Source organism: Durio zibethinus, chromosome 3, assembly GCF_047325235.1.
Source record: "Durio zibethinus cultivar Kanyao isolate XHJ-2024 chromosome 3, ASM4732523v1, whole genome shotgun sequence".
NCBI classification, from domain to species: Eukaryota; Viridiplantae; Streptophyta; class Magnoliopsida; order Malvales; family Malvaceae; genus Durio; species Durio zibethinus.
This window is the reverse complement of record NC_143164.1, coordinates 4,371,804-4,386,917: the sequence shown is the minus strand read 5'-3', so window position 1 is coordinate 4,386,917 and position 15,114 is coordinate 4,371,804. Positions and strand designations below refer to the sequence as shown.

The following is a 15,114-nucleotide window of genomic DNA, read 5'->3' as shown; positions in this document are numbered from 1 at the left end:
ACAGACTTGGATATTAAGCTTGATTTATTTACCACAGAAAAAAAATAATAGAAAAAAAATTCCATGGCACTAGTTTGAAGGGGAGTGAATAGGGCGGTCTTTACAACTTTGGTTGGTTGGTTCTTTTTGGAGGATGGTGATCCGCAGGTAGGGATCAAAATCTAGGAAAAAACAAAGTCAGGCTTGGAAGGAAGAAAAATAAAATTTTTTGAAGCAAGCAACGTCCAAAAATTGAGCCTAATCTACCATGATATGACTTGATTTCTCTTGCCGACATCTAATTGATAGTGCCATTAGGGTATCGTTTAGTCCTAATATAGAGAAAGAAAAAATCGACATTATTAAATGGAATCCGTCTTAATTCGGCTTAGTAATGTTCTTTTTTCTTCAACAATTTTTACAGTCAGTAGCTTTCATTCACAACCTCATTCAGACTTTTACTTCCATGCATAAATAAAGCAGAGCATTGATCTCGGTTGTCCAAGAAAAAAATGGGTTTTTGTTATCTTAATTTTCTGCATTCTCTCTTCCTCACATCTCTTTTGTTCACTCTCCATGTTCATTCAGTGTCTGTAAATACATATATCGTCCATATGGACAAGTCCTTCATGCCCAAAATCTTTACTAGTCATCATAGCTGGTACTCCTCCACAGTTGATTCCCTGAAATCAAGAAATATTTCCTCATCAGACAACCCTCGGTCCTCGCCATCTCTCGTATACTCCTATGATAGTGGAGCTCATGGTTTTAGCGCTGTTCTATCTCCCGATGAACTAGAAACACTAAAGAAGTCTCCAGGATTTGTCTCAGCCTATCCTGACAGGAGTGTCACTCCTGACACAACCCATACCCCTGAATTCCTGTCCCTCAACCCTTTCTCCGGGCTATGGCCTGCTTCAAACTATGGTGACGGTATCATCATTGGTGTTATCGACACTGGTGTTTGGCCAGAGAGTGACAGTTACAAAGACGATGGTATGACTCCAGTTCCAGCCAGGTGGAAAGGTAAATGCGAGGAAGGACAGGAATTCAACTCCACCATGTGTAACTCTAAGTTAATTGGAGCTAGGTACTTCAACAAGGGTGTGATTGCAGCCAATCCTGGAATCAAAATAAGCATGAATTCTGCTAGAGACACTATGGGTCATGGAACACATACTTCCTCCACTGCAGGTGGGAACTATGTCAAAGACGGAGTGTCATTTTTCGGTTATGCTAAAGGCACGGCGAGAGGTTTGGCCCCACGCTCCATGGTGGCCATGTACAAGGTCCTATGGGATGAGGGGCGCTATTCAGCTGACGTACTTGCTGGTTTGGACGGGGCAATTGATGATGGTGTCGATGTGATATCAATATCCATGGGGTTTGATGGAGTGCCATTGTACGAGGATCCTATTGCAATTTCTTCATTTGCTGCTATGGAGAAAGGAGTGCTAGTCTCATCATCAGCAGGAAATGCAGGGGAAACTTTAGGGACCTTGCACAATGGAATCCCATGGGTCATGACTGTTGCAGCGGGCACCATTGACCGTTCTTTTGCTGGAATTGTGTCTCTAGGAGATGGAAAAACGATCATCGGATGGACCTTGTTTCCAGCTAGTGCTTTAGTTAAAGACCTTGCCTTGATTTACAATAAAAGTTTATCAGCATGCAATTCAAGCCTATTGTTATCTGAAGCCCCCGGTGGGATCATCATATGTGACAATACCGGTTTTCTCTCTACTCAAGTAAGGTTTATTACTGTGTCAAGGGTGCGAGGAGCAATATTTATTTCAGATGAACCTGAATTATACAGTATGCCCTGTCCTGGTGTTGTGATTAGCCCAGAGGATGCACCTGGTCTTGTCAAATATGCCACAAGTAGTAAGAATGCTACTGCTAGCATTAAGTTTCAACAGACCATTTTAGGGACAAAGCCTGCACCAGCCGTGGCCTCTTACACTTCAAGAGGTCCTTCACCAAGCTATCCTGGCATCTTAAAGCCAGATATAATGGCACCCGGTTCTGTTGTTTTGGCTGCTTATACTCCAAACAATGCTGCATCTATAATTGGGAATTCTATATTCTTATCCAGTAACTTTGCTCTGCTCTCTGGAACATCTATGGCTTGTCCGCATGCTTCGGGTATAGCCGCACTCTTAAAAGGTGCTCATCCTCAGTGGAGTGCAGCTGCTATAAGGTCTGCCTTGGTGACTACTGCGAATCCATTAGATAACACTATGAAACCAATCAGGGATAATGGTGATGACAATTTGTCTTCTGCTTCACCTTTAGCCATGGGAGCAGGCCAAATTGATCCAAATAGAGCACTTGATCCAGGTCTGATCTACGATGCAACCCCACAGGACTACGTGAATCTTTTGTGCACAATGAATTTCACAGAGAAACAAATCTTGACCATCACAAGATCAAAGAGCTACAACTGCTCGAATCCATCTTCTGATCTTAATTACCCATCTTTTATTGCCTTATACAATCCTAATGTGACGGAAACTATAGGCAAAATATTCCGTAGGACTGTGACAAACGTCGGAGAAGGGGCTGTAACTTACAAGGTTAAGATAGTGCAGCCTGCTGGTTCAACTATTGCTGTTTCGCCAGAGACATTGGTCTTTGCAAATACATATGAGAAGCAAAGCTTCTGTGTGACTATAAGTTACAGCAGTAACAAGAAGGGGAAAGTTTCATTCGGTGAACTTGTTTGGGTTGAAGTAAATGGAAAACACAAAGTTAGAAGCCCTCTCGTGGTGTCACCTCTTGTGAGTTCCTGAGATGGTTTATTAGGGGCTTTAAGGTTAAGATCTGTGTTCCTGAGATTATTTATTATGGGCTTTAAGGTTAAGATCTGTGTTAAGTATTGAACTAATTTTCGCAAATACGAGTACTGAATAATATGCTTTTAACCGTCTATATTCATATAGTTAGCATTGCTCTTTGCTTTCTGTGCTGGAATCAAAAGATCCAACATGCAGGTAACAATTGTTTTCTTCATCTCCCATCCCAAACTTCGTTTCTTATGATCGAATTAGATTAAGGCCAACCATTCCAAGGATTCAATTTGTGTACAAGCCATTTCTTTTACGACATCATCAATCTTCTATGCCTTTAGTGACGGTGATTTCTTGCAAGTTTTGCTGTGGAAGGACCCATATGGACAATGATTCAAGAAATTTGACCGGCTGCTGCCATCAAACGTGGAAGCAATTTGCCTCTAAATTGTGGGTTAATTGAGCTATTGTCAAAGCTCGACAACCTGTTTTCCCCTTTGTTTTTAATTGGTTTGGGCCCATGTTGTAAGTTGTAACGATCATGGATTGAAAAATAGTATAGAACTTCCATCTTGCTTAGTCCACGAGAAACGATTCCTTGTGAGGAAGTTTCTCCTAGGAAAAGAGACATGTCCACGCGTGTTAGATTCATTTTTTTTTAATTCCTTGGTTAAAATCTCTTTCCAGAGTTCACTTACGCTAAGTCATGTCCTGAGACATTTATCAGCAACAAGAGCTTCACCAGTTTCAACTGAAATATTTTTGAAGATCTTTTTCCTCAAGAAAAACAGTCCTGGAGAAATCTATCCCCAATGATCTGTTTGCTTTCTGAAGCATACAAAAGGGATGAAAAGAATTGACTAAAGCCGAAAAGAAGGATTTATATTCAGCATATCAGCCTATATTTTTTTTTAAGGCCAAATCATGTGCTATAATTCTAATGTTCCCACAATTTCCAGTCACCTAACAAGAGTTATAAAGCTATGTGTACGGATACTGAGCTCAGCCGCCTATTTTGTCTGAAGAAGATTACACTCCTACATTATTGCAGGCAAGCGTTACAAATTTCATATAACAAATGTATAGCTTTAATTGCTTTCCTCTTAATTTATTAAAAGAAAGACCACACAAGATAAAATACCTCTTATACCCATTAAATTATAGATAGAAATTAAAAGAAAAATTATTATATATTAGAATTAAACTCATGTTTTAAATGTGGAAGGAGCAAAGTTTTTATATCAAATTTTAATAGATGATAACATATAAACAAAAAAATATATATTTCTTTAGAAATTAAAAATAAAAATATTTAACAAATGCTTAAAGGTAAATATAAGTAGTTGTGAAAGAATAAGGAACTTTAGAAAGAGAGATGAAGGAAAATAAAGTTAAAAAAATGAGAGTTACATGTAGAGAAAAAATATAGAGAAGCAAGTATGAGAAAAAAAAAAAAATATATATATATATATATATAAAAGGCATATGGTAAGATATTATGATTAAAACGTAACACCTAAAACTTTATTTTTACTCTAATTTGATTTAAAAAACTTAATTTAATTATTTTAAATTAAAAAAAATCAATTGGATCATTGTAAATCCAAACCCATCGAATAAATTCATTTGTTGTTTCTATCTCAATTGATTTTTATTATAAAATATATCTAATAAAAAACCAAAAATATAAAAAAAAGAGTTGTTATATGGACATCCAAAATGAGATAAAATATTTTAAATTCATCTTTGATCTCACTCAATTTTTTTTAAAAAAAATCTTAACCTACTCTTGGATTTTTTTATAAAAAAAACACATATGTTAGATCAATACAAATTAAAATAAATCGAATACAAATTATTTTATCATTCATACTTCAATTATTTTTTTTCATAAAATTTATAAAAAAAAAAAAATTAAAACTTAATAAAATTAATAAAAAAATAAGGCAAAAATGGTAGATTTTAAAGGAAAGGAAGGGTGCCACTTGGACACCCTTTTCTTTTTCCCTTTTCTACAAAATTAAGTATACAAAAATTATTTTACAATTAACATGCAAGATAAAAAAGATCTATAAAATAGAATTTTACAGTATGTTAAAAATGTAAATAGTCACCCTCATGTCAATAAAACAAATTCTTAATTACCACAAGCATCTTTTAGTGCAACGATTCAATTTTATCTTGGAATATATTTATTATAATATATATATATATATATAAAGATTTAAATTTGTATTTTTGAAAATAATTTTATAAATAAAATTATAAGACCTTCAAATAAAAATAAAAAACAACTCAAAAATCGGATGCTTTCGTTACACTCGGTTTAATTTGACCAAATCAAAGCGATGGAAAATGCCACAATAAGCTCGGTGCTTGCCCCTTGTTTACCACCCAGCATGCATCTAAAGTTTACGCGTTTAACTTCCACTTTGGGCAAATTAAATATGATATTGATGTCAATCTTTTTCTTTTCTTCATCCAATAGTAAAGGAAAAGTCATGATAATTTAGTCTTAGTCAAGTTATTATGAAGCCGTTTACTTCTGCTTTAAAATTACTTCTGGAATAACCATTTTACATTGAACAAATACAGGATTGAAGCGACCCTCCAACAAAAAATTATCTTCAGGTCTCCGAGAATATTTAGCACTATTTTAGCCCAAATGTTTACAAAAAAGGTAGATGACTGCCCATGACAGATAAACCCGTGTAAAAGACTGCAGAGATAAATAAATGGCCAGCTTTACAAATAGCTAGCTGTTTTAATTTCTCAGACAAAGGACAAATTAATTCACTTGACCATAACAAGTCAAGATTATATGGAGTGATATAGGACTTGTTCCATTGTGAGCTCGCACATTGTGGGGTCTCTAGGAGCTCCAATCATCATTGATGGTTTTTTGTCTGTGATCGTAGATAGCGAATTTGCTCCACCCTTCGCGGATATCATCAAAAACTGACTCTTTCAAGCCAGCTACTACCGTGTTATACAAACCAATTTGGAAGGAAGATGTTAACAGGGAGAGATACTCCAAAAGTCGAATAATCTTTTGAGTATGTGATTGTGTAATGGACAGGAGCTTATGAATAAACGAACAATTTCACACCAACGTCTTCCACTTTGTCTCCATTTCTGACCTTTAATAAAGGTGCATTTGATTTAATTAATCGGGGAAGGTTTAAAATTAAGGTCCTAATTGAATGGCCCTGATCGAATCGGCAGAGCCTAGGTATAGTAGGTTCACAAAAGAAAAATATGTAGTTAAGACTTTAGAGGTCTCTTATTTGGATATCATTCGGACAAGTTAGTTAGACATTTATAATGAAAGAAAAACTTCAAGTTCCCACGCCTCCCAATTCCCTATATAAGCTTACCAAATTCACAATAGTTTCACACAAAAAAACATCGGTTGCCAATTCCAATTCTCTACCATGGCAGCTGATCATACCAAACTCTTGTACGTGTGGCTTTCCTTTAGTATCTCATTTATCTTTACCAAGCTAGTACAAGCTGACAATTATATTGTCCACATGGACATATCAGCCATGCCAAAAGCCTTCTCCGGCCAGCAAGGCTGGTACTCGGCCACCCTTGCATCTTTATCAACCAACTTGAAAGCTAACACCAATGCAACAATCCCCTCTTCTAGACTTATCTATAGTTATAACCATGTTATTCAAGGTTTTAGTGCAAGTCTCACGCCGGCAGAGCTTGAGGCCTTGAAAAACGCTCCAGGGTATGTTTCTTCCGTCAGAGACAGAACTGTCAAGGTTGATACCACTTATTCTTTCAAATTTCTTGGCCTGAATTCGGACACAGGTGCGTGGCCGGTGTCAAATTTTGGCAAAGATGTTATTATCGGCTTGATTGATTCAGGGGTTTGGCCAGAAAGCGAAAGCTTTAATGATAAAGGAATGAGTGATGTTCCATCAAAATGGAAAGGAGAATGCGAAAATGGAACCCAATTCAACTCCTCAATGTGCAACAAAAAGCTCATTGGTGCGCGGTATTTCAATAAAGGTCTGATTGCCCACGATCCCAATATCACCATCTCAATTAATTCTCCACGCGACACAGACGGTCACGGGACCCACACTTCAACAACTGCTGCTGGAACTTATGTGCAAGATGCATCATACTTTGGCTATGCCAAGGGAACTGCCAGAGGAATGGCCCCAGCGGCTCGGGTCGCCATGTACAAAGCCCTGTGGGACGAAGGAGCTTACTTGACAGATATAATTGCTGCAATTGATCAAGCAATTACTGACGGGGTTGATGTTCTTTCCATGTCATTGGGCTTGGATGAGCTTGAATTGTATGAAGACCCTATTGCAATAGCCACATTTGCTGCGATAGAGAAGAATATTTTTGTTTCTACATCAGCAGGGAATGCAGGACCAGAATTAAAGACCCTACACAATGGAACCCCTTGGGTTTTAACTGTCGCTGCTGGTACCATGGATCGAGACTTAGGCGCAACTTTAAGTCTCGGAAGCAAAGTTTTGGTCAATGGTTTGGCTCTCTATCCAGGGAATTTCTCGTCAAGCCAATTCCCAATTGTTTTCATGGACGCATGTGACAAAACGAGTGAATTGAGGAAACTTGTGCAAAAGATTATAGTGTGCCAAGATCCAGGCAAGGAAGATTCCCTCAATGACCAATTTAACAACATTCAAGTTGCAGGAAATGTTGCTGGTGTCTTCATAACGAATAACAGTAATGTGGATATATTCACCCAGAGCCCTTTTCCAGCCATCTTCTTGGAACAAAAAGATGGTGATACGGTCGTGAACTACATTAAGAGCAACACAGACCCAAAAGCCAGCATTGAATTTAAAATGACATTCCAGGGTACTAAACCTTCACCGACTGTAACTAGCTATACCTCTAGAGGGCCATCCTACAGTTGTCCATCGGTTTTGAAGCCTGACATTATGGCCCCTGGTGACTCAGTCCTAGCTGCATGGCCTTCAAACATAGCAGTGGCCCGTGTAAATGAGGACTCTTTGTTTAGCAACTTCAATTTACTATCGGGAACATCCATGGCATGCCCCCATGCGTCAGGAGTAGCAGCACTGTTAAAAGCGGCACATCCTGGTTGGAGCCCAGCAGCCATCAGATCTGCCTTGATGACTACATCTGATCCCATTGATAACACGGGCAGTCCTATCAAGGATATAGGCAGCAATCTCCGACCTGCCACTCCGCTAGCCATGGGATCTGGCCATATCAATCCCAACAAAGCGCTAGACCCCGGACTGGTATACGATGCTACCGTTGAAGATTACGTTAATCTTCTTTGCGGGCTAAACTTTACAGCACAACAAATTAAAACCATCACAAAATCATCTTCAAATAACTGTTCCAACCCGTCTCTGGATCTGAATTACCCTTCTTTTATTGCGTATTTTAATGACAGGAATGCACAATCAAATTCGAAAACTGTGAAGGAATTTCAAAGAACGGTGACTAATGTTGTAGAAGGAAGCTCCGCCTACAAAGCAACAGTTACACCAATCAAGGGAGTTAAGGTAACTGTCGAACCAGCGACGTTGGTCTTTAATGCAAAAAACGAGAAGAAAAACTTCAAGTTGAGTATAGAAGGTCCAAGACAGCTTGATGAGGCAGTGTCTTTCGGTTTTCTCACTTGGGAAGATAGCGGACGAAAACATGTTGTCAGAAGTCCCATAGTCGCCACAAGCTACAGCACGGAAAAATGACCAAACTTGATTTCTAAACATTTAATCTTCAAGTTTCTATGTTAAATAAAGAATTTACAATGTTGTTAAGTAATGCACATGGTATCCTGTGAATTGTGATTAAACTATCCAGTTTCAGGTTTCCAGGCTGCAGCTGTGGGATTTTTAAGGTTTTTGTACGGTTCCATTTCTGTAACTTTCACTGTCAAAACATATTTAATTAAAGAAATTGAAACAAATTTTTAGACTCTAGCTTTAATTATTGGTATGTTCTAAGTAAATGAGGAAAAAACCCCTGCAGTACTTGAAAGTTGAAACTTTTGACATAAAAAAAAAAAAGGTGAATTTAAAATCAATACTTTATGGACAATAATTAATAGCATTGATCAACTGGTTGTTGTTGCTTGTCTGACGGTGTCTCAACAGGTCAATATTTGATCATATCCTGTTGAATGCATGATTATTAGATGAATTTCAGAATCTTCTTAGAAGTCACACAAAAGTGATAACTGATAAAATTTACTTTACATAAAGTCTAGTCATCCACCATCCACCAAAGGAAAGAGCACTTTTTGGTAATTGAGGTCATCAAAATTAAATTTTAATCACTCGAATTAAAGACATATTCTTTTCCTTACAATGCTTTGGGTCCTACGTCTATACAAGTCTACAAAACAAATTGCTGGTACTTTCCATGAAGTTGTTTTCTTTCTTCCCTTCTTTCAGCTAGTAATAATTTAACAACATTTCAGACATAATTTTTGACCCAAAGCATTTAAAATCAGAGAAACCTTTTCCAATGTGTCTAAATGACATGACCTACAAAAAATTATCCATGCAAAATACACGAAAGGGGAGACAATGTTGCGGAAAGGACTCTTTCATCTTTTTCTTTCAGTAGGATGGATATATGGATGTGAAAATGTTGCTACTCTGCTTTATAAAATGGAATAATGAAGGCTTGCATACAACTGCAAGCGATTACGATATCATAACAACTTCTATCATAAACGCATTAATCATTAATGATCAAGTTGTAGCACACAATTTTAATCGGCTTTTATAATTGGTCACATCCAGGGCGATTGAGGCAACAATTTCCTGACTGCCTTCCTTTCTATTAGTATGATATTTCATTTATCTATACTTTCAGATTCGTGGAAGACATTTAGGCCAGTCAATGCTCCCTAATTCATTAGGCTTTAGCTTATTTTGAATCATTATTCTTATCAATCATTATGGAGGAAATTATTTTTTTTCCTATTTTGGATATAATAGAATTATTTTTTAGCAATTACTATGGAGTACATTATTCTCCTCTTAGCTTGCAAACAAACAACATGCCATCAAACCCGATTCCGCACCTCTATCTTGAACAGAAAAAGGAATTAGAAAACGGAAAGGGAAGCGTATATTACTCGTGTTGCATTCTGCAATCGAAAACGCTAAAATCTCATATATGGGCAGGAAATTTTTTTTCCACATTTTTGGGTCCACCATTTTCTGTTGATAATTTGGAACTCGTGCTTTCACGTTCAGGAGTTGGAAAGGGAAAGCGTTAGAGATTGTAGTTTGATAGGGTAGATGCTGCAAACGCTGCGACTTTATTTCATCAACATGCCAGTTAAGATTGTGAGATGAAACGTAGAAATTTCTTTCTTCCAAGCTTTTTGTTTTTGTTTTCTTTTAATTTTATCTGATCTAGTCAACCGGATAATCCTACATACATGATATGTCTGCTGATCGATCGTCAATTTGTCATGACTCGTGCCTGACTGGGGAAAGGCGAATTTTAGATAAAAGTATATGATGGACTTATAGTTGCCATTATAATATGAATATTATGGATGATCTATCCTTCAATTTGAGCCTGAAAAGAATTGGACTGCCCTAGGTTTGTTACAGTGATGTAGGGTGTTTGGCCCAGTCAAATATTAAAAATCCAATGTTGAAAGCTATTCGAGGCCCCATCTTTTAATGAAAATGAGTCAACGATCCTTTCAGCCGAAATACATTTGGGCCAAAAAGGATGAGATTTCACAAGGTCCCCATGGACCATAGTAATTAGCAGGCCAATATTAAAATTACTTCAAGCGCATTAGCTACTGGAAATTTCAGGATTTCAAGCCTCCCCAAGGTTCTCCCGAGTCGTATCCCACAGGGCCATAGTTATCCTTTGCTCTCAATCGCCAAGCACTTTCTCAAGAGGAACCGTGACAAGTTTTCTTGGATAATAATAAGCTAATCATTATGAATCCAAAAAGGGAAGCTAATCATTCTTATGGAACTCGATGAATAAAGGTAGTGGAGATGAGATATTGCAATCTATATATTTCGTGAATTTGTTAGGATTCAGGAGTCTAATCGTCATCTGCATCGCTGAAGTTCTATTAACCAGCTCTCATCTGTCATTTTTTTTTTTTTTGGAAGGAGTAGAATTAAATCAAATTAAATCAGCTTGAAATACTTGAATGCTAAAAATTCATCATGGAGAATGTTCCAGGAAAACATTCAAGCACCTCTTAATTTGTGAACCAACCCGGAAAAAAAATGTTTGTGAAAAGATGTAGCAGTAGCATTTTAAAGCTTACAGGGGTGTTAGTCTTTGGCTCCTTTATGTTATATTTTCTTGCGTATTTGTTTTCCCAAACCTTCTCTTTGTAATCAGACAGAACTATCCCCGTGTAAGAGAAATTCGTGAGCAGGTGTCCTTCCACATGGGCTCACATGGTTTATTGTAGAGCCCTCATTGACAAACTTTAGATCCCCGCCGTTGATGAAAAGATTGCGAGGATGACCCACAAATCCGCATTTGGTTCGGCATCTCTTTCTCTTCTAATCCTGAAATAAAACAAATCGTCAAACCACAAGCGACATGTTTATGTTTTTTATGAATGGTCAGTCTCTGGCCAGATGCTATGTTCAGTGTTGTCTATTGTCCATCAACCAGTCGGAAAGAAGAACACCTCTCATTTGCCTGTCCAATGCCCAATAAGCTGAACTCTGAAGCTAACAATGAATTTGTCTGTGCTTAACTTGAGTACAACTTAATAAGAATTGCTGGAACAAACTTTTTTTTTTTTTTTTTTTTGTATAGCTAAAGGCTTTTTTTTTTTCACAAATTAGTCTTTTTTTAAGTGGGAGGATATATTTTCAAATGAAATTCTAATGGTAATTGTTATAGGATCTAAAAAACCGTTTTAAAGCTATACTAAACAAGCTCAAAGAGATCCAATTGTGAGAATAAATCTTGCTTGAATCAAGTACAACTGTTAGGCATGATTTGCAGACAAACAAGATTAAGCCCAAATCTCTTTCCCCCCTCATCATACTCCTACGATTGTCTGATTCTTGATAACAAGCAATAGTGGCGGAAGGAAAAAAGGCAAATAGAGTAGAAGTGATAAAGGAAAGAACAATAATGTTAGGTGGTGCGGTGTCAAGCAAGAGCTGCCAACTGTAACATGGCTGTTGGGTAATGAAGTTCCTGGCTGCTTCTTCTCTGTAACCCCCTAAATCCAAACCTATCCCTAACTCAAAACGCACTCAAATAAAAACCACTTTCTCTTTTGGTTGTCCTACAGCCATACATACATACACATATATATATATATATATTCACTTTGATAAGGCAAATTAAAATTATATTCGAAGCGTTACAGCAAAAGTCTATACTTGTTCTTCAATTTGACTCTCTTTGACAGACAAACTCCTTCATAAATACATCATCAAACACTCACGCAAATCCATATAATAAAACATAAACTGACGCAAAAGACAGGTTTTTGGTTAGTGTTGGGTGAGAACTGAAGGAAAGGCCGCCGAAAATGCACGCTAAGACAGACTCAGAGGTCACAAGCCTCGCCCCATCATCGCCAACGAGGTCCCCGCGGCGTCCAGTTTACTATGTGCAGAGCCCTTCACATGATTCTCACGATGGAGAAAAAGTTACGACGTCGTTCCATTCCACGCCGGTGCTCAGCCCCATGGGGTCACCACCACACTCCCATTCCTCCGTGGGTCGCCACTCGCGTGAGTCCTCATCGAGTCGGTTTTCTGGGTCTCTTAAATCCGGATCTCGCAAGATCTCGCCTAACGACGCGTCGTCCAGGGGAGCACATGGGAAGGGACATAAGCAGTGGCAAGAATGTGATGTGATTGAAGAAGAAGGGCTCCTTGAAGATGAAGAGCGTGAGAAGGGACTCCCTCGAAGATGCTATTTCGTAGCTTTTGTTCTTGGCTTCTTTATTTTGTTCTCTATGTTTTCTTTGATTCTCTGGGGAGCTAGCAGACCCCAGAAACCCAAGATCACAATGATGGTAATCTCTCTCATTATTTTCTTTTTTTTTTCATCATTCTTTTGAGCTATTTTTGGGTTGCATTACGAAATGGATTATGATTGATTGTTTAATTTTGTCCTGTAGAGTATAAAATTTGAGCAATTCAAGATCCAAGCTGGTTCAGATTTCACAGGGGTGGCAACTGATATGATCACCGTGAATTCCACAGTGAAAATGATTTATCGCAACGCTGGAACATTTTTTGGCGTCCATGTCACATCAACTCCTCTAGATCTGTCATATTCTCAAATCAACATTGCTTCAGGAACCGTAAGTCCACTTTCAAACAAAAGAGTACTTACCAGTTCCATTGAATCAAAATCTTAGCTCTATCGTCTTAGATTTGTTGAACTCGGGTATTTCAGATGAAGAAATTTTATCAATCAAGGAAGAGCCAAAGCTCTGTAACTGTAACAGTGATGGGAAACAAGGTCCCTTTGTACGGAAGTGGAGCAAGTTTGAGCAGTTCAACTGGCACAACATCTCTTCCAGTTTCACTCAAACTGAACTTGGTTGTCCGTTCAAAAGCTTATGTCTTGGGCAAATTGGTTAAGCCAAAGTTCTACAAGAATATCGAATGTGACATAACTTTCGATTTCAACAAACTCAACGTTCCCATTTCTCTCAAGAAATCTTGCACTTACGATTGACAGATCGAATCACATGGAAAACACGTCGAACTCGAATAGCCTTTTTATCTGTCTTATTTTTTATTTTTTTTTTCTTAATTTGTTATTCTTCGTTTGTTGGAGAGAAGTGGGAAATGAACGAGAGACAGCTAAACGGGCACGTTTGGAGATGCCGGGCAGGGAGTGAGGAAGGCGGTTGTGGACTTATTGTGGCTGCCCGTGTGCCCAAAAGTGAGTAAACGGATTCGTTGGAGACCTGTGAGTGATAACTTTTTCCTTTCTTTTTTCCTTGTTTAAATGTTAAAGTAAGAAATAATTTATTTTTTAAAATTATATTTACTTAAATGTAATTAATTCTTTTAGTAATGTACCGATACATAAGTTCATCGTACCCTAATAAAGTTTATATCGTCGGGTATAAAAAAAAAAAAAAAACATAAATGAACTTTATTATAATGATAATTTATTCATTTAATTAATAAATATTAAAATTTTATTTATTATTATTTATTAAATTCAATAAATATAAACAATCGGACACTGAATTTGTTCACCACTATTTATTACATGTTATGTTTGTTTACACCTTTAATTTTAAATATTTTAGGGAAAATTTCAGCTGTCGGTTGAGTAAGTTTAAGTTTGAAGGAATCAACTTAATTTTTTTTTTGTTGCTGATATAATTTGGTTAGCTGGATGCTGGAGCAGCTTTAATTTTTCTTTTCTGTTGCAACAAATAGATTAAAGCTTTTCCCAGGCCATTTATGATCAATATTTTCTATTTAAAGAATTGTCTAACATAATTGGAGGTAATAACTGAGATTAAAAAATTTGCAATTGCACAATTGGTAGAAGCTTAAACTTGCTTCTGTTCAATTTTATTCTAGAAAGAGTAAAAATCTTGACAGAAATGCAGAATGGAGCTGAAACCACTGATTTGTTGCAGCAAAACTCGTTGGCCATGTGATTTGCAAGGAATGTCCCTGATAAGCACGAAATGAAGACATTCATTATTTTTCGTGAATATTATATTATGAAAGACAAAATTGAAGCCATTTTCAGGCATGTGGATCTCCTTTTCTTTCGTGCACATGTTTACTCTCAGGAACATGATTCAGTTTATCAAAAAATGAGACATGATCATTATCAGGAATCAGGGATCCATGATCAATTACAGAATGATCTCAAAATCAGTGACTGGAATCAATAATGCCAATCTGTCTTCTTAAACAACGTTTGGTAGGATTTCTTAACATTATAAGAGGAAAAAAGTATGATCACTTTTTTATTCTTTTTTACATTTAGTATCTGCTTAAACTCCAACAGGATAGGCAAGACCTGGAAAGCTAAAAATATTTGGACAGAAATTTTGATTTATTCAAGTTGTTTCAAAAGAACTGCAACTTGCAAAATACTTAATGCACACACCAGATGAGGCCTTGTATGCTTGTCAACAAGTCCTGGAAAGTTTAATCTGACCAATATTGGTGAGGTTAAAACCTACTTTCCCAAGAAAAGAAAAGGTCCTTAACTGCCCTTTGTCGAACAACAGGTTAGTTTTTGGTTCCAAAAGATTGAACAAAATCAAACAATCTACAGTAACGAATTTTTGGATGGGGTTTGAGGTACCCTTCATTCAGCCATGAAATCTAACTGTTGGTAATTGTAGAATTAT

General features: G+C 37.1%; 2 protein-coding genes and 1 pseudogene across 3 annotated transcripts; all 3 read left to right on the top strand.

The window, feature by feature from the left end:
- The first annotated feature begins 287 nt into the window (after window positions 1–287).
- On the top strand, window positions 288–2,910 carry LOC111318302 (subtilisin-like protease SBT3). Its single transcript, XM_022921108.2, has one exon. It carries the CDS (start codon window positions 492–494, stop codon window positions 2,769–2,771), a length of 2,280 nt encoding a protein of 759 aa, XP_022776843.1. The 5' UTR covers window positions 288–491; the 3' UTR covers window positions 2,772–2,910.
- A 3,196-nt stretch (window positions 2,911–6,106) lies between these two features.
- LOC111318225 (subtilisin-like protease SBT3 pseudogene) lies at window positions 6,107–8,717 on the top strand (annotated as a pseudogene). The gene has a single exon (XR_016340807.1). The product of XR_016340807.1 is annotated as a subtilisin-like protease SBT3 pseudogene (transcript).
- A 2,920-nt stretch (window positions 8,718–11,637) lies between these two features.
- LOC111318157 (uncharacterized) lies at window positions 11,638–13,886 on the top strand. The gene is made up of 3 exons (XM_022920882.2): window positions 11,638–12,789; window positions 12,895–13,080; window positions 13,176–13,886. The coding sequence occupies exons 1-3, from the start codon at window positions 12,298–12,300 to the stop codon at window positions 13,458–13,460; spliced, it is 963 nt and encodes a 320-aa protein (XP_022776617.1). The 5' UTR covers window positions 11,638–12,297; the 3' UTR covers window positions 13,461–13,886.
- Window positions 13,887–15,114: the final 1,228 nt, after the last annotated feature.